Source organism: Mobula birostris, chromosome 7 (genome assembly GCF_030028105.1).
Source record: "Mobula birostris isolate sMobBir1 chromosome 7, sMobBir1.hap1, whole genome shotgun sequence".
Lineage (NCBI taxonomy): Eukaryota > Metazoa > Chordata > Chondrichthyes > Myliobatiformes > Myliobatidae > Mobula > Mobula birostris.
The window spans coordinates 21,227,824-21,251,187 of NC_092376.1; the positions used below are offsets into that span (position 1 = coordinate 21,227,824).

The following is a 23,364-nucleotide window of genomic DNA, read 5'->3' on the forward strand; positions in this document are numbered from 1 at the left end:
ACATCAGGACTAAGACTGCCAGACGGTGTAACAGCTTCTTACCTCAGGCTGTGACCCTGCCACCACCAAGGTCTCAACACTAGGACAAAGAGTGTTGACTGTTTGCCTGTGCTGTGCACCACATGCATTTTTAAATTATATTTTATTAACTTATTTATGGTAATATTTTGCACTGTGAATGATATATTTTGGGGGTGCATCGTGGTCTGAAGGAACGTTGTTTCATTTGGTTATATGTATGTACAGTCAGATGACAATAAAAAGGGATTTGAACTTGAAAGGGCTAATGCATGAGGAGTGTTTGATGCTCTTGGCCTGTACTTGCTGGAGTTCAGAAGAATGGTGGGCGGGGGGGAGGGAAGGCATCTCATTGAAGCCTATGGAATATTGAAAAGTCTAGGTAGAGTGGATGTGGAGAAGAACATGTACTATGATTTTTTTTTGCTCAGATGCCATCTGTCCATTGAATTTTGACACTCTTTTAGCACTGTTTAGTTCATGTGAACATTGAGTTCTCCAGAATGAATTGTGTGGGGGTGATAAGCAGCTGCAGGTTGTGCAACTGAAATTGACGCAGAAGAGTAGCCTGGTTAATAGGCTTGTTAAAATAACTTTATCACTTGATGGTTGTCATCTTTAGACTGCTTCAGCTTATTAGCCGTGTTCAAACTTACATGGACTTTTTAAAAGTTGCAGTAGCTTTCTGGCATTTTGTGACCTGGTTAAAAGATGGTGGAGCGGTGTTGGACTCTATTCTGTTTACGCATCCATTAGTAATTTCTCAAGATAGCACTTTAATCTGATTCTTTTAAAATTCACTGTTCCTTTAAAATGCTGTTTAATCCTTGCTAATAAGATTATGTTAATTGTTGAAGTTCAACCCAGTTTTAATTTTCCTTTAGTGATTTTAAAGCTTGAACAAGAAACTAAATGTTCTGACTGGAGGCTAGAAATGCGTATGCAGTTTCACATAGCACAGTGGATTCTAGTTAATTAGGCTCTCGGTTAATTGGGGCCTGATGAAGGGTCTCCTGAAACGTCAACTGTTAACTCCTTTCCAGAGATGCCTGACCTGCTGAGTTTCTCCAGCATTTTGTGTGTATTGCTTTGGATTTCCAACATCTGCAGATTTTCTTGTGTTTGTGGTTAATTGGGGCAGCCACTTATTTGGGATACCTCTTCAGGAACAAAAACTAATTGAGAAAATTGCTGGGATTCCCCTTGTTTATTTGGGACACTATGCTGTTAAGTCGGACAGGGGTTTTGCCAAAGAGAATCAGAATCAGATTTAATATCAACTGGCATATGTCGTGAAGTTTGTTAACTTTGCGTCAGTAGTACATGATGACAGAGAGAAAAAGAAAATTAAATTATTGTGTGTGTGTGTGTGGTGGTGGTTCGGCACAGTATCCTTGCTGTTCCTAGTAGTGCGCCCTTCTGGACCAAGATCTCAGATATTGTTCCCAGGATTTGTTGGTGCCACTCTCCCAGTCCAGGTTTCGCAGCTCCAAGTCCTCCTATCACCACCGGGATTACTCTGGCTTTAACCTTTGACGAAAACCAATTTCCCCTGGGATCAATAAAGTATGACTATGACTTTCTATCTGCTCTTTCGAGCCCTGTTATTTCTCCAGCTTCTCATATTCTTTCTTCCTGATGTTGTTGTCATTCAGGATTGCCACATCTATTACTTTTGCTTTCTTCTGTTCCTTGTCCTATATCTGGTTGGTTGGCCAGTACGTGCTTATCAGTCTGTATTCGGAAGTCCCACAGGATCTTAGCTCTGTCATTCTCCACTACTTTCTCAGGTGTTTCCCATTTGGTCTTGGGACTGTCCAATCCATACTCAGTGCAGATGTTCCTGTACACAATTCCTTCAGTTTGGTTGTGCCGTTCAGTGTATGCTGTCCCTGCCTGCATCTTGCACTCTGCTGTGCTGTATGGTTTGCATGTCTGGATGGTTTTAGCGAATTCCTTGCACAGTCTGCACCTAGGGTCTTGTCTGTTGTGATAGACCCCTGCTTCCATTGCTCGTGCTCAGCACCTGTTCTTTAGCAGCCATGAGCAGTGCCTCTGTGCTGTCTCTCAGCCCTGCCATTTCCAGCCATTGGTAGGACTTTCTTGTGTCAGCCACCTCTGATATCTGGCGATTGGTATGTCCTATGCAGTAGTTCGTCCTGCCATGGCCTCAGGTTCTCTAGCTGTGCTTCGCCCACTTCTATTTCCATATCTCCTGCCTGCTGTCTGAGATGTTTTCCTAGCAGGTCGTCCTTGGTGGGGGGCATCTTCCTGACGTACTCATGGATGCTTTGCATTTCTTCCAGGACTGTGTCCTTGATGCTTCCAAGTTCCCATCCTCCTTTATTCTGGCAGGTGTACAGTCGCTCAACGTTGGACTTGGGATGGAATCCTCCATGTATTATTAATGGTTTCTGGCTCTTGATGACAGCGGCTTCCAGTTTGTTCCTTGACCAGCACACCATTGTGGCGGGGTGTCTGATGACTGGTAGGGCAAATGTGTTGATGGATCTGATCTTGTTCTTCCCATTCAGCTGGCTTTTTAGGATCTGTCTCACTCTTTGGAGGTACTTGGATGTTGCAGCCTTCCTTGTGTCCTTATCATCTGGCTTCCATGCGCCTGCAGGGTCCCCACGTATTTGTAGTTGTACTGCACATCTGGTATGTGGCCTTCAGGCAACTTGACTCCTTTAGTCTTGATGAGTTTGCCTCTTTTTCACAACCATCCAGCTGCACTTTTCTATATATAGTAGTGTTCAGGGACTCAATGTCCTTTCAGAAATTGGATGACAGAGGGGAGGAAGCTGTTCCTGAATCATTGAGCATGTGCTTTTAGGCTTCTGTACCTCCTTCCTGATGGTAACAATGAGAAGAGGGCATGTCTGGGGTGGTGGAGGTCTTTAATGATGGATGCTGTCTTTCTGAGGCACTGCTCCTTGAAGATGACCTGGATTCTATGGAGGCTAGTGCCCATGATACAGCTGGCTAATTTTATAACTGCTGCTTACTTTGATCCTGTACTGTAGCCCCCACCCCTGCCCCCCAATAGCAGACAGTAATTCAGCCTGTTAGAATGCTCTCCACATTAAAAACAAGTTCTCACTAGCATCAGTTGCATGTACCTGTGTAGCTGTTAGGTACTACACTGTGCTTAGAACAGATAGTTTTTATATGGTGTCACTTGCTTGTGTTTGTGTATTTTTAAAAAAAAAGCACTAAATTGTGTTACTGAAAGCAGTAAGATAATTCTGGACTGTCTTGCTCACTGTGGTTTCAAGCATTCAGGCTTGGAGATGCCAGAAACAGCAGTGATTGAAGCTGAAATGATTTCACTACTTGAAGCTGAGCACTATGAAGAATTTGAAAATATCAACAATCATCTTGTACGTCATAGTGAAAAAGAAGATTTGAAGGATGCAGTTGTCCATAAGGCAGTCCATTATCTGCTTGAGGTGTCTGTGCTGATTTTGTCGATAACTATTAGGAACTAATACAGTTTTATAGTACTGTTGGTAGTGTTCTAATTTGTTCTGTGTTTCATTTAAGTATATGATTTGTTCTTCAGTTTGTCTCTTTAATACCTTTTTAATTATTTTCATGAAACTTTGGCTAATTGGGACAGTCACTTAATTGGGCCAAAATGTACTGGTCGGAAGGTGTCCTAATTGACTGGAATCCACTATATTTCCAACTGGACATTCATATGTACAGTTGGTGCTTATTGTTCATTGCTTATTGTTTGTTTTTTTTTGCGATCTGTCCTGAGAAAGAGCAGGAAGATTGGAGACAAAAGCAACATTGATTGTGTGAGAATTGGATTAGTAACTGGTTTGTAATAACACTTGTTGATAAATGAAATGGTGAACACATTTGTGCATGGATATGTGCATTTGTGAGAATGTTTTACAGGGTGGAAATGGCTTTGGTGGTGATGAGTAGCTTTTGGTGAGAAATCTGGAAGGCAGTATGCAGAAGGCAATAATTCCCTACCTGTAGATCTGATCTCTAATCATTCAGTGCAGTGGGCAATGACGCGAGATCTCTGAAGTCATCATGCTAGGTTAAAGGGGAAGGATGGAGAAGAGCATTCCTCCTTTGAAGCATTACATTACCCTCACTAGCATTGCCTTTTCAAATTTCAGTCAAGTTATCAGACAATACGTCCCTTTAACAAAGCCATACTAACTGTATTGCTACCACTGATATTAAATTCATCACTCTGTTTTTGCCTAGCTTACCCTGCTTCCCTTGAATAAAGGTACCACACTTGTTGTCTTCTAGTCATTTGGCATTTCTTCTGTAGTCAGCTCAGATTAAACATTTCTGTCCAAGCCCCAGCAATTGCCTCCCTTGCCTGGCATCGCAGCCTGGGACCCAATGCATCAGTCCCTGAGGCTTTATCCATCTTTAACTGTGTTAAGAATTCTGATACCAGTAGTTTTCTCATGGTAATTGATACTAGATTTTCACAGTTTCCCTGAATTCTCCAGTTACCTCATCCTTCTCCTTACTGAATACAAATGAAGTTTTCATTTAAAGCTTCAGCTCAGTCATCCAGCTCATGCACAGATTGCCAAGTTGGTCTCTAATGAATCCTCCTTGCCCTCAATAGGTTTATAAATTGCAATGTCCAGCAGTCTCATTTCTTCACCCTTTTAACTTCTTTAATTTGTCCACCTCTCTTAAACGCCTATTAGAGTTGCATAGAACATAAACTGGCTCAATTTACCTGTGTCGCCCAAGGTACCTATGTGAGTTAACCCCATTTACTTGTATTTGGCCCATATCTGTCTAAACCTTTCCTATTTATATCCCTGTTCAGATTTTAGATCCCTGTTTGGACTTTAAATGTAATTGTTCTTGCCTCTACCAGTTCCTCTGGCAGCTTGCTCCAAGTGTCCATTACCTTCAGTGTGGGAGGGGGGAGAATGCCAGTCCCCTTTAAGACCTTAAGACCATAAGATATAGGAGCAGAAGTAGGCCATTCGGCCCATTCAGTCGTGGGCTGATCCAATTCTTCCACTCATCCCCACTCTTCTGCTTTCACCCCATACCCCTTGATGCCTTGGCTAATCAAGAACCTGTATATCCCTGCCTTAAATATACCCAATGACTTGGCCTCCACAGCTAGTGGTAACAAATTCCCTATCACTAAAGTAATTTCTCCAGGTCTCAGCACTAAAAGGACATCCTTCAATCCTGAAGTCATGCCCTTTTGTCCTAGAATCCCCTGCCATGGGAAATAACTTTGCCATATCTAATCTGTTCAGGCCTTTTAACATTTGAAATGTTTCTATAAGTTTCGTCCCTCATTCTCCTGAACTCCAGGGAATACAGCCTAAGAGCTGCCAGACGTTCTTCATACGGTAACCCTTTTGTTCCTGGAATCATTCTCGCGAATTTTCTCTGAACCCTGTCTAATGTCAGTGTATCCTTTCTAGAATAAGGAGCCCAAAACTGCACACAATACTCCAAGTGTGGTCTCACAAGTGCCTTATAGAGCCTCAACATCATATCCCTGCTCTTATATCCTATACCTCTAGAAATGAATGCCAACATTGCATTTGCCTTCTTCACAGCCAACTCAACCTGGAGGTTAACCTTTAGGGTTTCTTGCACAAGGTCCCTTTACATCTCTTAATTTTGAATTCTCTCCCCATGTAAATAATAGTCTGCCCGTTTATTTCTTCCACCAAAGTGCATGATCATACACGTTCCAATATTGTATTTCATTTGCCACTTCTTTGCCCATTCCCCTAAACTACCCAAGTCTCTCTGCAGGCTGTCTGTTTCCTCAACGCTACCTGCTCCTCCACCTATCTTTGTATCATCGGCAAATTTAGCCACAAATCTATTAATTCCGTAGTCCAATTCATTGATGTGCATTGTAAAAAGCAGAGGTCCCAACACTGACCACTGTGGAACTCCACTGGTAACCGGCAGCCAGCCAGAATAGGATCCCTTTATTCCCATTCTGTTTTCTGCCAACCAGCCAATGCTCCACCCACACTAGTAACTTCCCTGTAGTTCCATGGGGTCTTATCTTGCTAAGCAACCTCGTATGCGGCACCTTGTCAAAGGCCTTCTGAAAATCCAAGTACAGCACATCTACTGCATCTCCTTTGTCTACCCTGCTTGTAATTCCCTCAAAGGATTGCAGTAGGTTAGTCAGGCAGGATTTTCCTTTCAGGAAACCATGCTGGCTTTGGCCTATCTTGTCATGTGCCTCCAGGTACTCTGTAATCTCATCCCTAACAATCGATTCCAACAACTTCCCAACCACTGATGTCAGGCTAATAGGTCTATAGTTTTCTTTCTGCTGCCTCCCACCCTTCTTAAATAGCGGAGTAACATTTTCAATTTTCCAGTCATCCGGTACAGTGCTAGAATCTGTCGATTCTTGAAAGATCATCGTTAATGCCGGCTCACTCTCTCCAGCTACTTCTGTCAGAACCCGACGGTGCATTCCATCAGGTCCAGGAGATTTATCCACCCTCAGACCATTAAGTTTCCTGAGCACCTTCTCAGTCGTAATTTTCACTGCACATATTTCACTTCCCTGACACACTTGAATGTCTGGTATACTGCAGTCGTCTTCCACTGTGAAGACTGATGCAAAATACGCATTCAGTTCCTCTGCCGTCTCTGCATCGCTCCATTACAATATCTCCGGCATCATTTTGTATTGGTCCTAAATATACCCTCCACTCTCTTTTACCCTTTATATATTTTTAGACTCCCCTACCCTTTGAGATGGGCTGATATTTGCCCTTATAATTTTTATAAAACTCCATCAGGTGACGCTTGACCTTCTTTGGTCGAGTGAAAACGGTCCCAGTCAACCTAGTCTCTAAGAACTCAAGGACCCTAGTTCTGGCAACATCTTTGTCAATCTTTTCTGCACCTTCTCTAGTTTAATCACAGAGGATTATGGTATGGTGACCAGAACTGCAGACACTACTCCAATTGTGGTCTCACAAATGACTTTTACAGCTGTAATGTGACGTCCTAATTGTACTCACAGCCCTGACAGATGAAGGCATATGCCTTCTTCACCCCCCCCCCCCCCAATCTAACTAAATCATCACTTTTAGGAGACTATGTACTTATACCCTTTATACCAGTTTACAGAAAGGTGTACAAGAAGTCAAGTTTATTGTCATTTAACTATATACATGTATACATAGAACATACATAGAATAGTACAGCACAGTACAGGCCCTTCGGCCCACAATGTTGTGCCGACCCTCAAACCCTGCCTCCCATATAAGCCCCCACCTTAGATTCCTCCATATACCTGTCTAGTAGTCTCTTAAACTTCACTAGTGTATCTGCCTCCACCACTGACTCAGGCAGTGCATTCCACGCACCAGCCATTCTCTGAGTAAAAAACCTTCCTCTAATATCCCCCTTGAACTTCCCACCCCTTACCTTAAAGCCATGTCCTCTTGTATTGAGCAGTGGTGCCCTGGGGAAGAGGTGCTGGCTATCCACTCTATATATTCCTCTTATTATCTTGTACACCTCTATCATGTCTCCTCTCATCCTCCTTCTCTCCAAAGAGTAAAGCCCTAGGTCCCTTAATCTCTGATCATAATGCATACTCTCTAAACCAGGCAGCATCCTGGTAAATCTCCTCTGTACCCTTTCCAATGCTTCCACATCTTTCCTATAGTGAGGTGACCAGAACTGGACACAGTACTCCAAGTGTGGCCTAACCAGAGTTTTATAGAGCTGCATCATTACATCACGACTCTTAAACTCTATCCCTCGACTTATGAAAGCTAACACCCCATAAGCTTTCTTAACTACCTTATCCACCTGTGAGGCAACTTTCAGGGATCTGTGGACATGTACCCCGAGATCCCTCTGCTCCTCCACACTACCAAGTATCCTGCCATTTACTTTGTACTCTGCCTTGGAGTTTGTCCTTCCAAAGTGTACCACCTCACACTTCTCCGGGTTGAACTCCATCTGCCACTTCTCAGCCCACTTCTGCATCCTATCAATGTCTCTCTGCAATCTTTGACAATCCTCTACACTATCTACAACACCACCGACCTTTGTGTCATCTGCAAACTTGCCAACCCACCCCTCTACCCCCACATCCAGGTCGTTAATAAAAATCACGAAAAGTAGAGGTCCCAGAACAGATCCTTGTGGGACACCACTAGTCACAATTCTCCAATCTGAATGTACTCCCTCCACCACCACCCTCTGCCTTCTGCAGGCAAGCCAATTCTGAATCCACCTGGCCAAACTTCCCTGGATCCCATGCCTTCTAACTTTCTGAATAAGCCTACCATGTGGAACCTTGTCAAATGCCTTACTAAAATCCATATAGATCACATCCACTGCACTACCCTCATCTATATGCCTGGTCACCTCCTCAAAGAACTCTATCAGGCTTGTTAGACACGATCTGCCCTTCACAAAGCCATGCTGACTGTCCTTGATCAGGCCATGATTCTCTAAATGCCTATATATCCTATCTCTAAGAATCTTTTCCAACAGCTTTCCCACCACAGACGTAAGGCTCACTGGTCTGTAATTACCCGGACTATCCCTACTACCTTTTTTGAACAAGGGAACAACATTCGCCTCCCTCCAATCCTCCGGTACCATTCCCGTGGACAACGAGGACATAAAGATCCTAGCCAGAGGCTCAGCAATCTCTTCTCTCGCCTCGTGGAGCAGCCTGGGGAATATTCCGCCAGGCCCCGGGGAGTTATCTGTCCTAATGTATTTTAACGACTCCAACACCTCCTCTCCCTTAATATCAACATGCTCCAGAACATCAACCTCAGTCATATTGTCCTCACCATCATCAAGTTCCCTCTCATTGGTGAATACTGAAGAGAAGTATTCATTGAGGACCTCGCTTACTTCCACAGCCTCCAGGCACATCTTCCCACCTTTATCTCTAATCGGTCTTACCTTCACTCCTGTCATCCTTTTTTTCTTCACATAATTGAAGAATGCCTTGGGGTTTTCCTTTACCCTACTCACCAAGGCCTTCTCATGCCCCCTTCTTGCTCTTCTCAGCCCCTTCTTAAGCTCCTTTCTTGCTTCCCTATATTCCTCAATAGACCCATCTGATCCTTGCTTCCTAAACCTCATGTATGCTGCCTTCTTCCACCTGACTAGATTTTCCACCTCACTTGTCACCCATGGTTCCTTCACCCTACCATTCTTTATCTTCCTCATCGGGACAAATTTATCCCTTACATCCCGCAAGAGATCTCTAAACATCGACCACATGTCCATAGTACATTTCCCTGCAAAAACATCATCCCAATTCACACCCGCAAGTTCTAGCCTTATAGTTTCATAATTTGCCTTTCCCCAATTAAAAATTTTCCTGTCCTGTTTGATTCTGTCCTTTTCCATGATAATTATAAAGGCCAGGGAGTGGTGGTCACTGTCCCTCAGATGCTCACCCACTGAGAGATCTGTGACCTGACCCGGTTCATTACCTAGTACTAGATCTAGTATGGCATTACCCCTGGTCGGCCTGTCCACATACTGTGACAGGAATCCATCCTGGACACACTTAACAAAGTCTGCCCCATCTAAACCCTTGGAACTAATCAGGTGCCAATCAATATTAGGGAAGTTAAAGTCACCCTGTTATTTTTGCACCTTTCCAAAATCTGCCTCCCAATCTGCTCCTCTGTATCTCTGCTGCTACCAGGGGGCCTGTAGAATACCCCCAGTAGAGTAACTGCTCCCTTCCTGTTCCTGACTTCCACCCATATTGACTCAAAAGAGGATCCTGCTATATTACCCACCCTTTCTGTAGCTGTAATAGTATCCCTGACCGTAGTATCCACCCCTCCTCCCCTTTTTCCACCCTCTCTATCCCTTTTAAAGCACTGAAATCCAGGAATATTGAGAATCCATTCCTGCCCTGGTGCCAGCCAAGTCTCTGTAATGGCCACTACATCATAATTCCATGTATGTATCCAAGCTCTCAGTTCATCGCCTTTGTTCCTGATGCTTCTTGCATTGAGGTACACACATTTCAGCCCTTCTACCTTACTGTCTTTACACTGTTTATTCTGCTTTTCTTTCCTCAAAGCCTCTCTGTATGTTAGATTTGGCTTTACTCCATGCACTTCTTTCACTACTCCATCGCTCTGGGTTCCATCCCCCTCGCAAATTAGTTTAAACCCTCCCGAACCATGCTAGCAAACCTACCTGCAAGGATATTGCTCCCTCTCGAGTTCAGGTGCAACCCATCCAATCTGTACAGGTCCCACCTTCCCCAGAAGAGATCCCAATGATCTAAAAATCTAAAACCCTGCTCCTTGCACCAACTCCTCAGCCACGCATTCAACTGTCATCTCCTCCAATTCTTACCATCTCTGTCACGTAACACTGGCAGCAATCCTGAGAACGTCACCCTTGAGGTCCTGTTCTTCAGCCTTCTGCCTAATTCCCGAAACTCACTCTTCAGGACCTCATCCCTCTTCCTGCCTATGTCGTTGGTCCCAACATGTATCACGACTTCTGGTTGCTTTCCCTCTCGTACCAGGATGTCGTGCACCCGGTCAGAGACATCCCGGACCCTGGCACCCGAGAGGCAACAAACCATGCGGGTGTCCTTCTCACGTTCACAAAATCTCCTGTCTGCTCCCCTGACTATAGAGTCTCCAATGACGACAGCTCTCCTCTTCTCCGTCCCACCCTTCTGCACCACAGGGTCAGACTCGGTGCCGGAGGCCCTGCCACCGTGGCTCACACCTGGTCGGTCGTCCCGCCAACAGTATCCAGGATGGTAAACTTATTATTCAGGGGAATGGCTATAGGGGTGCTCTGCATGACCTATCTGCTCACCTTCACTTTCCCCCCTCTGACTGTCACCCAATGACCTGCTTCCGACTGCCTAGGTATGACTACCTCCCTGTAGCTCTCATCTATGACTGCCTCATTCTCCCTTGTGAGTTGAAGGTCATCCAGCTGCTGCTCCAGATTCCTTACACGGTCTTCCAGATCGCCCAGCCGTATGCACTTCTGGCAGATGTGACTCTGCGGGAGAGGGGCGTTCCCCCAAGACTGCCACATCTCACATGAGAGGCACATCACTGTCTTTGGAGACATTGTAAAAACTAACTGCGAGCTAGCTTGCCCTCTGCCTCTTCTCGTCGAAGCCTGTCGAGTCAAAGCTCCACTCCTTCACTGGCCCACTCACTCATGTAATGTATAGAGAAATGAGATGTTTCTCCAGACCAGAGTGTAAAGCACAGTAGTACACAAAATACACATAAGACATTATAACTTAAGAAGGTGAGGATAAAATAAAAAAATAAAGTGCATAAATTAAATATTATGTAGTAAAGAACAGATTATTCAGAATTTGATGTGGCAGGGAGATCAGAGGCCTGATTGCTTGAGGGGGAAAGACTCTTTTTCATCCTCACTGTTTGTCGAGTAAGCTGTTTTTTAAAAATATAAAATAATTTCTTGCGTGGATTAATTTGGATTTCGTTTTGAAGCACGTGGTGGAAAGCCATCTATCTCTTTACTCTGTTTATTTGCCCTTGAAAGGGCAATATCTGTGAGTCTTAAGTTTTGTTAATATCGGTAAACATTTAGTAGATATATTTTGAAGGAAATACAATGTTTATATTTATTGCTATTAAAATATCGCTGTGCTGTGAGTTGCTTTTGTTTACATGGCATAGTTATGGAGAGTGTGTGTGTGTTCCCTTAGTCAACAGTGATTGCGAGAGTAATTGACAATGTCAGTACATTCAAGCATGTAATGACTCTGTATTAAATTTAATAGGTATTTTACTTGACTTTCTGCAATTTCACAAGTTAAAATCTCATTTAAAAACCCCGAAGGAAGCTTACGTCTTGGATGATTTTTTGAGGTGTTTAACTCTTTGTATGGCTTTGTATACCTTCACTGTGAGGGCAGTAGAAAGGCCAAAGTAAAACAGTTACTTGTGCATTGTACTTTATAGAATTGCCTTTATACTTACTGATTTTTTATTGTTTTGTTTATTATTTTTTATGCAACATTATGTTCATAAGAACTGACATAAGAACATAAGAAATAGGAGCAGGAGTAGGCCATCTGGCAAGTCAAGCCTGCTCTGCCATTCAGTAAGATGGCTGATTTGGCCATGGACTCATCTCCACCTACCTTCCTTTTCCCCATAACCCTTAATTCCCCTACTATTGAAAAATCTAACCAATCTTGTCTTAAATATATTTACTGAGGTAGCCTCCACTGCTTCACTGAGCAGAGAATTCCATAGATTCACCACTCTTTGGGAAAGCAGTTCCTCCTTATCTCCATCCTAAATCTACTCCCCCTAATCTTGAGGCTGTGTCCCCTAGTTCTAGTCTCACCTACCAGTGGAAACAACTTTCCTGCGTCTATCTTATTTATCCCTTTCATAATTTTATGTTACTATAAGATCTTCTGTCATTCTTCTGAATTCCGGCGAGTATAGTCCCAAGATATTTGGAGTAACAGTCATTTTGTCCTCCTTTAAACTTGTTTACTGAAAAACGATAATAAACAAAGCTTGAATCTTATATGTATGAAGTTACTTTAGAGTTGTGATACTTGTTTAAGTAGTAAAAGTTGCGCTGAAGCAACCGCAATGGTACTATGCATTTGAAGTTGTACTAATCTTTTCATGATTTGAATAAAGCTACAAAGCTCCACTTCTCTTTTATTCATTGAAAATCATAACTAATGCACTTTAATTGTAGATGTGAGTGAGTTGAAAGAATGTCTACATGTACTCGTGAAGGAACAGCAGTCCGTTGCCACACAAGCAGCAGCCACAACTCTCTCTGGGATAAGACTGAAACAGAGGCTGGCAGTGCTGGAGCGATACTTCATTGCACTGAGTAGAAATGTACTTCTGGAACATACGAATGTTAAGTGGAAGAGTTTGAGTGTTCCTGTGGCTGTTTCTGACAAGAAAAGGTATTGTCCTTTGTCGATAAGATTATGAAGGAAGATAAGATACTTAAAATTTTAAAGTTGCATGCACATTTGATCCTTGACATTTTAACTTTTATTTTAAATGTCAGTTCCCGACCTGCTGGGAAAGGTGTAGAAGGACTTGCAAGAGTTGGATCTAGAGCAGCACTTTCATTCGCCTTTGCATTCCTCCGCAGAGCCTGGAGGTCGGGTAAGGAGTAGCATTTTGAAGCTTGTTTATCTATAGATCATTTGCGGTCTTAACCTTTGCTGTTAGTTCCCTGGGGACACTTTTTTTCCTTTTTGTTTTAAGGTGAAGATGCAGACCTGTGCAGTGAATTATTGCAGGAGTCTCTTGATGCACTTCGTTCTCTCCCAGAAGCATCCTTATTTGATGAAGGCACGGTATCCAGTGTGTGGCTTGAAGTTGTGGAGAGAGCAACAAAATTTCTCAGGTCTGTTGTTACAGGGTAAGTTAACAGATGACTGGAGCATTTTGTTAAAGCAAACATCTGTTTATTTGTTTTAATTAAGAATTGAAGTTTTGTTCCACAGTGATCTTCACGGAGCACCAAGCTTGAAGGGTCCAGGAAACATTCCACTTCAAGATCAACACTTGGCTCTCGCAATACTTCTAGAACTGGCTGTGCAGAGAGGAACACTAAGGTAGGGAATTCTGGAAAAATAGACATCTTTTTCACCTTCTTGATGATGTGAAATTTTGTAACAAAGGTATTTTATTTCTAATGAGTTGAATTGCATTTAGTGGAGTGAGACAGAAAATTGCAAGTAGTTGAGGTCCTGGTTGACTGTGTGATATCTTACATCTGGTAATGCAGTGTATTATTAATATCATCTTACTGTATTTTGATTTCAGAACGTAGTGGGTATTATGTCCGCTAACATGGAAATTGGGTAAATGTTCTCACTTGTACTGGGTGTTAAAGTTGTCTTTTGACAGCTATGCAACAAGATTGCAATTTATGTATAACAATAGAAAAGTTGCATAGTGTTTCAAACAGAACCAGCAAGCTTGGCAACACAGTTCAAATTTTAAAGTAAATTTATTCTCAAGGTAAACATACACGCTGAGATTCATTTTCTTGTTTACATACTCAATGAATTTATGAAAGAATAACAACCATAATAGAATCAATGAATGACAACACCAACTTAGGCATTCAAACAGAGTGCAAAAGACAACAAAATGTGCAAATACAAAAAGAAAGAAATAATGAGTATAAATAAATAAGCAATAAATATCGAGAATATGATACAAAGAGTCCTTGAAAGTGAGTCCATAGGTTGTGGGAACATTTCAATGATGGGACAAGTGAAGATGAGTGAAGTTATCTGCTTTGGTTCAAGAGCCTGATGGTTGGACGGGTAATAACGGTTCTTGAACCAGGTGGTGTGAGTCCTGAGGCTCCTGTACTCTCTTCCTGATGGCAGCAGTGAGAAGAGAGTATGTCCTGTGTGGTGGGGGTCCCTGATGATGGATGCTGCTTTCCTGCAACAACTTTTTGGGTTAATGTGCTCAATGATGGGAAGGACTTTAGCTGTGATGGACTGGGCTGTATCCACTACTTTTTTGCAGGATTTTCCATTTGAGGGCATTGGTGTTCCGTACCAGACTGTAATGCAGCTAGTCAGTACACTTTCTACTACAAATCTATATAAGTTTGTCAAAGTTTAGATGTTATGCGAATCTTCGTAAACACTTTAGGGAGTAGAGGCCCTGCATCCTTTTTTCATAATTATACTTGCTTGCTGGGCCTAGAGCCATCCCTCCAAAATAATAACACTTAGGAATTTAAAGTTGATCACCCTGTATGCCCATGATCCTCCGATGAGGACCAGCTCATGGACCTCTGGTTTCCTCCTGAAGTCAATAGTCAGCTCCTTGGTCTTACTGACATTGAGTAAGAACTTGTAATTATGGCACTACTCAGCTAGATTTTTCAATTTCCTTCCTATATGCCCAACCTCTTTTGAAGGATTTACCAGCCCTTATTAGTGATCTACTGGGTCTAAACAGGTCCATGATGTTGCTCCTTGTAATCAGCCTTTTTGTACTTGATTTAGATGTGCAAAATGGATTCAGCAAGTAGTGAACCACACAAATCTATTAGTGAGAAGTCCATTGTTTGAGCTGTTGCCCATCATGAAACAGAAGTGTGAAAACACAGGCTGTACAACAAATGAATTATTTTAGTACTCTTATGCACTGACATTGGGATTCCCGCTGAAGTTATTCATCTTTAATCATTCTTAAGTACTGATTTTCACAGTATTACATCACTAAGTTTTAGTAATGATTTACTCCCTTCAATAGTCCAACATAGATTCAGAAAGAAGGTTTACTCTCATGTCTAATCAGTTCTTGCTTTTCTGTGCACTGTTTTATCTTCATAACTCAGATAAGATTAGCTTTATTTGTCACACGTACATCAAAACATACAGTGAAATGTGTTTTTTGCATCGATGACCAACATAGTCCGATGATGTGCTGGGGGCAGCCTGCATGTGTTGCCATAGTTCTGGCATGAACAAGTGTGCCCACAACTTACTACCCTAACCCATGTGTCTTCGAGAGAAAACCAGAGCAACTGGAGGAAACCCATGTGATCTTGGGAGAACATACAAACTCCTTATGGAGGGTGCTGGGAATTGAACCTTGATCGCTGAACCTTGAACTTTGTGAAGTGTTACCCTAATAGCTGCACTATTGTGACACTCTGGGTGTTCAGCAATTTAGTTGATTAATTGTAAATTAGCCTCATGTTTATCCTGTTCATTTGTAACCATTGGTGTGGACATTTGGTATACAGCGTTCAGTAAATCTACCGAGTAACTTCCTTTTGTGCTTTGATTAATTTTTTAAACTCACTCTAACTTCATTTCTTTGTCATTTCAATTCACTAATCAATATTTTGTCTGATCTTTGATTTATTAACACGGTTAATAAATTTTTAACATTTTTTTTTTTAGCTATCATTGATTTTTTTTAATCCTGCCCTTTCTAAATAATACCTAATACTCATAATTTTCCTGAAGGAGATATTTTTTCCCATTTAAAAAAAATTAGTTTGTGGTGATTCCATGGTATTTTCTGGTGATCATTTCATAATTTTATGACCTTGAATATCGGTGATAATATTCTGACTTTGAAGATGGGATATTGTGAATTTTAGCGCCTGTCTGTATTTTAAGCACAGATTCTTGGTTCGCATTTTTGTGCAATGCTGAGAAAGGTGTGCACCGTCAGAGGTTTCTCCTTGCAGAGATATTGAACCATGGCCAGAGGTTGTGAGAGATTCCAAGGCACTGTTGAAAGAAACAGAACCATCCAGTGTCCTAGCCAGCAGATATTCCTCAACCAATATCAAAAACAGTTTTGAAAGTAGAATATTAGAAATCTGAAATAAAACCATAAATTATTGGTCTGTCTTAACCAGTCAGACAGTGTATGTGGAGGAAGAATCAGAATTAACAATTTTTGACTGATATCCTTTTCTCATAACTGATAAAAAATTGGAGATATTAGATTATGAGGACACGCAGTAATCTTTTATTGTCATTTAGTAATGCATGCATTAAGAAATGATACCATATTCCTCCGGTGTGATATCACAGAAACACAGGACAGACCAAGACTGAAAAACTAACAAAAACCACATAATTATAACATATAGTTACAACAGTGCAACAATACCATAACTTGATGAAGAACAGGCCATGGGACAGTAAAAAAATTCAGAGTCTCTTGGAAGTCCCACGTCTCACGCAGACGGGAGAAGGAAGAAAACTCTCCCTGCCATGCCCAACCACAGTGGGACTCTTGAGTCATCCGAAAACTTCGAGCTCCAATCAGCCCTCCGACACCGAGTACCGAACGCCATCTCTGCCGAACGGTTCGACCTCAATCTCGGTTGCCAACAGCAGGCAAAGCCGGGGATTTTGGGGCCTTCCCTCCGGAGATTCTCAATCGCACAGTAGCAGCAGCAGCGAACCAGACATTTCAGAAATTTCCAGATGTTCCTCTGCTTCTCACGTCTGTCTCCATCAAATCAGAGTTGTGCACGGTACCCTATTTAACAAATACAATATCATTTCACCGGAGAGCTGCGCGCGCTGTTGCGCTGCCATCTTCTCCTCCCGCCTATTCTAACAGATATAACAGATTTTAAGCAACTACAGAGATAGAGACAGAGAGAGAATCTGTGAGAGGGTAGAAGATTCATTTTAGATATGAACATAAGAAATAGGAGCAGGAGTCGGCCATCTGGCTTGTTGAGCCTGCTCCGCCATTCATTAAAATCATGGCTGATTTGGCCATGGACTCCTCTCCACCTACCTGCCTTTTCCCCTTAACCCTTAATTCCCCTACTGGGCAAAAATCTATCCTGCCTTGTCTTAAATATACTTACTGAGGTAGCCTCCACTGCTTCCTTAGGCAGAGAATTCCACAGATTGACCACCCTCTGGGAAAAGCAGTTCCTCCTCATTTCCACCCCAAATTTACTCCCCTGAATCTTAAGGCTATGTCCTCTGGTCCCCTTGAAAGATTAACTCTAGTGCAAATGAAAGGACATGGAAATGGAATAAGAAATGCAAGAACATCTGGAGGAAGCATAAGTAGCACCTGTACTTTCTGAAAAATTTCTTCCATTCCAATTCCTCATAGCCCTCAATTCTTTGATATTTCAAAGTTCATCTCCCTCCTCTTTGAATACCTCCAGTGACTTAACCTTCAGTGCCCTCTGTGATAGACATTTGTAGGGATTCACCATCTTCTCTGAGAAGAAACTTCTGTATACTTCAGTCTTTTCAAACTATGTCCATTTGTTTTAGACTGTCCCACCAGAGGAAATATCTCAGCATTTATCATGCTATGACCTTGAATATTTCAATGAGATCACCCTTTATTCTACTGAATAAAGGTTTAACTATTTTAGCTGTTTGTGATAGAACAGCCCTTTTGTCCCAATGAATCTGTTATAGTACTATATATCTATTTCCCAAATAATGGAACACAAGCTGCATGCAGTACTCCAGGTAGAGCACTCCAGCACCCTATACAACCAATCATTGTTAAACCAGCCTTTCGTTGTTAAACCCGTCCTCAGCAATAAAGATCAATATGCCAGTTGCCACCCTAATTACTTGCTGTAACTGCGTGCTATTTGTGTTTTATACATCCGAGTGCCTAGATCCCTCTATTCTCTACTTACTTCCCATTGTGAAGGTCCCACATCTCCAAGTTCCAGAACAGTTATTACACTTCAGCCACTAGGTTCTTGAATTCATGTGGATAACTTCACTCCGCTCAACACTGAATTGAATCCACAACCTATGGACTCTACAACTCGTGTTCACAGGATTATTTATTTATTTTTTAAACTATTATTTGTTTTATTGTTTTCGCACATTTTGACTTTTGGACATTGATTGTTCATCAGTCTTTTCAAGAACTCTATAACTCGGGTTCTCAGCATTATTTATTTTTTTATATTTGCGCGGTTATTTTTTGGACATTGGTTGTTTATCAGTCTTTGTGTATAACTTTTCATTGATTCCATTGTATTTTTTGTTTTCCTCTGCCTGCAAGAAAATGAGTCTAGTTATTAATAGCTTTTCGAGAGCACTAATGGCTTCCTTTGGGTGATTTAGCCAATTTTGCATCTTTGGCGATTTTCTGCTTACGAAGTTCCCCTTCCACGTAGCTTGTTCTTCACCTAAAATCTGTCCTAATGTGGTATTCTGATTAGATCTTAAATTTAATTATGTGAGGTTTACAGTCAAAGTGCTTACATGTTTAGATAGTTAGAAAATTTACTTAGAATTTGCGGTCTTTCTCATTTATTAAATGTTCATTTTCTTTCACAGCCAAATGCTGTCCGCTGTTTTATTACTGCTGCAGATTTGGGACAACGGAACCAGAGAAACTGACAATGAAAGATCATCACAAGGAACCAGTGCACCACTTTTACCTCTTCTGCAGCGGTTCCAGAGCATTCAGTGCAATAAAGATTTGCCACCGGGAGATGAAGAGGTAATACAGTAATTGTGAAATTATTTGTCATGGCACCTGGTGTTGCTTTAGCATGAAAGCTACTGAGAATGTGTTAGCAAGCAAACTTCGAGCTTGCTTCCAGCATCTGCAGATGGCTGAATAAGACCATAAGACATAGGAGCAGAATTATGCCATTCATCCTATCACGTCTGCTCCACCATTTCATCATGGCTGATCCACTTCCTCATCAACCCCATCTCCTGCCTTCTCCTCGTAACCTGACTAATCAAGAACCTATCAGCCTTCACAGTAAATAGATCCAGTGACCTGGCTTCCACAGATTTATCACTCTCTACAAATTCTATAGATTTACCACTCTCTGGCTAAAGAAATTCCTCTTCATTTCCATTCTGAATGGACATGCCTCTTATCTGAGGCTGTGCCCTTTGATTCCACATGTACCCACCGTAGGAAACATCGTCTGCACATCCGCTCTATCTAGACCTTTCGACATTCAATAGGATTTCAAGAATGCGAGTAATAAAGTGCCCTGCTGAAATTCCTAGCATTTTCTATTTTTATTTCAGATTTCCAGCATCTGATTTTTTTTTTCTCTTTTTGAAATCTCTGCATTTTGTTTTTAGCCATCATTTCTTTGCGTGAACACACGGTAATTTCATCCTATAATTATTTTCTCTGAGGCATATGTCAGGCAGACTGGTCTGTAATTATCTGGATGAGGCTTATTGTCTTTTATTTTTGATAAATATTGGGTTCCACATTGATTATTGTGTTTCTGACTCTCATTTAGACATGAAATAGCTCTACAATTCTACTAAATCAACCCATAAACCTTTGCCAATTAAAACTGGTTTATAAATCCTTATTTATCAATAGCTTTTCGAGAGCACTAATGGCTTCCTTTGGGTGAATTAGCCAATTTTGCATCTTTGACAATTTTCTGCTTATGAAATTCCCCTTCCACATAGCTTGTTCTTCACCTAAAATCTGTCCTAATGTGGTATTCTGATTAGATCTTAAATTTCATAATGTGGGTTTCACAGTCAAAGTGCTCACATGTTTAGATAATCCACCTGATCTCCCCAAATCCTTTAGCCAGCTCTAGCCATCCACGTTAATTTTGGCTTACTCATATACAGCTTGTTGAAAATGTTCTGTACAACTTTTAGGAGTTCATAACTTTTTTGTGTTAAATTAATCTCATAAACATATATGTCTAATTTTAGTACAATTGTCAATATAACTATTGTTTGCTATAAGTAATTACCAAAATGATATTCGTAATAAATTTTCATTTTTGCATGTTTTTTCCAGATACTGGGAATCCCTTTGAGTCCGAATGAATGCTTCTTGAGATACCTTACTTTGCCCCAAGATAATGATTTAGCCATAGATCTACGACAGACGGCAGTTGTGATTATGGCTCATTTGGACCGTTTGGCAACTCCTTGCATGCCACCACAGTGTAGCTCTCCGCCATCTCAAAAGGTAAAAATGTGTAAATAACCTCAAAAACTCAAGAATCCTCTACACTAAAATTGGCACTGCTTTTCACATCTATATAGTTGCTTGCTTCTAAGTTTGAAATAAAGGTAACTCAAGTATTAGAATGCTACTATTTTTCCCTTGTACTAACTTGGTATCTGGGTCCAGTTTTGTCATAGCTGCTTGCATCTTCAAAGTTTGCAAATATAATTGGTGTTAAAAGTAGAAGCATCTTGCCACCTCAGATGAAACTGAAGGTTCACAATTACAAACCTTTGGTGACGTTACTTAGCATTTAAGGCGTTCAGTATTGTGGCTGTTATTTAGTATTAGGTTAATCATGTCAATCATTCTCAATTGTCTCTGACCTTTCAAGAGATTTGAGTTCTCTGGACATACACAAAATGCTGGAGGAACTCAGCAGGCCAGGCAGCATCTATGGAAAGGAATGGAGTCAATGTTTTGGGCAGATACTCTTCAATTTTGACAAAGCCTCTGCAGCAACTCTAGAGCAAAACCTCAAAATCCTCGTAACTCTACAAGAGTGACATTTTTGGAAACAGAAATGGAAATTATTGAAAATATGTAACAAATGACTTGCTATCTGTGAAGAGTAAAGATGAGTTGACATTTTTGACTGGGCTATGTTTCAATTTGTTTGTTCAGTTTTTATAAATACTTCTATAAATGCCACAGGTTGAAATCATGAAAACAAGAAGAGTCAACTTTGAGGCAAAATTTAGCTGGTGTCAACTGGGTGACTCTAAAAGCAAAGGAACTGCTGCAAGTGGGAGGCTTTTGAAAGGGTGATTTCAAGAGTTTAGGGGCAGTATGTTCCTGTTAGGATGAAGGGTAGACATGCAAACCTCTGGGAACTTTGGATGATAAGAGATATTGAGTCTCTGATAAGTAAAAAATAAGGAAGCATATGCACACTTAGGCAATGGGATATGACAGAATCCAGACTTGAGAGGGAAATCAGGAATACAAAAAGAGGGTCTGGGATTGATTTGGCAAATGGGATGAAAGATACCCAACAATGTTCAGTTATACTAACAGTAAATGAGCGACTAAGGAGGAACCAGATCCTCCTGAAAGATCATTAAGGCCACATAGATGGCAGATTTTTAATGTGTATTTTCCCTTTATTTACCGGGGTACTATCATGGATGCCAAAAAAAATGAGGTAATAAGTAGTGAGGTGGTATTACAAAGAAAGAGGTATTTGTAGCCATGAAGGGCGTTAAGGCGGACAAGTCCCCAGGTGCTAATCACGTGCACCTTTGGACCTACAGAAGGCCAGGGAAGAAATCACTGGGGCCTTTGTAGAAGGCACGAGCCATACATAGGGAGAAGTTGGCCTCGCTGGAGTTTTGTTCCTAGGACCATAGGAGAATGAGCAATGACCTCACAAAAGTTTATATGAGGGGTATGGATGAGATCAATTGTCATAGCCTTTTTAAGACTGGGGTGGCCAAAACTACAGGGCACAGATACAAGCGATGAGGGGAGAGATTCAAAAGAGACCTGAGAGTTAACTTGTGTACACAGAGGGTAGTGAGTAAATGGAATGAGTTGCTGAAGAAAGTGGTTGAGGCGAGTACAGTTGCAGCATTTAATAAGCGTTTGGATAAGTACGTAGGAAGTAGGGGCTTGGACTGTTATGGGCTGAGTGCACACAACTGGGACTAACGGGGAGGATGCTGCGTTCGGCATAGACCAGTTAAGCTGAAGGGCCAGTTTCCGAGCTGTATTACTCTATCACCCCTGAGTTCAATACCTGGAAATAAGTCCTTCCTCTAGACCAGAGGTTCCCAGCCTGGGGTCCATGGACCCCTTGCTTAATGGTATTGGTCCATGGCATAAGAAAGGTTTGGAGCCCCGGCTCTAGGCATTACTTCCTCGCAAATTTTGTCCTTAACCAAAATTATTTTTAAAAATCCAGGATAATCTCTTTCATTGGGTATCTTTATATGACGAAAGTGTTTTGACTGTTTGATTTTTGTGATAGGGCTCTCTGCAAGAAGTCTTGGCATGGGGGCTGCTGGGTTGGAGAAGCCAAACGACAGTGATTTGCCCCATTCAGTGTGAAGCCATTGCAAATCTTGGAGTTACGCAAATAAGCTGTGCTGAGAAATGTTTTATTATCCTGTCAAGGAATGGAAGGGTTTACATGCAGGCATACAGCAGTGATACACTGGTAAGTGTTTTATGTGGTCTTTTGATTGTTAGTACAGTACTGTAACCTCTATTAAAAGGCTTATTACTTTAGAATGTACACTGTAAAGTTAATATTCAATTTATATTGCATACCTTTTTGAAGATTTTTTTCCCTTTTATATGAATGAACTCAGAACTTTATTGGTATAGTTCTTAAGTGTTTTTTTAGCATGCTGTGCCCCTATCCCTATCCCAAACCCAGAGTTTGTTGATTAGATATCTATCTGCCAATTTTTACTCTAATAATAAGTTGGTAATCTATTTGCAGCATTGTTAAAGTACATATTCTATTTTAATATTGCTTTGAACCGATGTCCTTGCTCTCCGAGAACTGCAATGAAAATTAATGACAAGCACAGCAAAGAGAAATTGTCGTCCTCAAACTTAAATGCTGTTGGATGTGATTTGTCACCTTTAACTATATTCTGTAAAATATAACCCTTGCCCTTTGTCTCCAAACAATTTCAGACTAAATTGTTGTCTTAAGTTCATGCTGTTTGGTTCCTATCCATTACTTCTTTTGCATTTCTTCTCCACTGTCATGAGTGTAATTAATCTTGGTCTGTCATGAAGATATATTTCTTTTGAAATTGTACTCTCTATTCCAATTATCTGTTAAGTTGAGTTGTAATAGTTATAAAGCAACTATTGTAAC

The 23,364-nt window shown here is 41.3% G+C and overlaps 1 protein-coding gene across 7 annotated transcripts in view; it reads left to right on the forward strand.

The window, feature by feature from the left end:
* The window catches only part of herc2 (HECT and RLD domain containing E3 ubiquitin protein ligase 2), a 231,142-nt gene that overhangs the window by 32,795 nt on the left and 174,983 nt on the right, over positions 1–23,364 (forward strand). For 5 of the 7 annotated variants that reach the window (XM_072262724.1, XM_072262731.1, XM_072262725.1 and 2 more), the window contains exons 4-10: positions 12,751–12,970; positions 13,078–13,178; positions 13,281–13,437; positions 13,523–13,633; positions 18,857–19,022; positions 20,319–20,492; positions 22,501–22,689. In XM_072262724.1, coding sequence (XP_072118825.1) covers positions 12,751–12,970; positions 13,078–13,178; positions 13,281–13,437; positions 13,523–13,633; positions 18,857–19,022; positions 20,319–20,492; positions 22,501–22,689 — 1,118 coding nt within the window. The remainder of the gene's footprint in view (positions 1–12,750; positions 12,971–13,077; positions 13,179–13,280; positions 13,438–13,522; positions 13,634–18,856; positions 19,023–20,318; positions 20,493–22,500; positions 22,690–23,364) is intronic. The other 2 variants (XM_072262726.1, XM_072262730.1) reach the window with 1 other exon arrangement.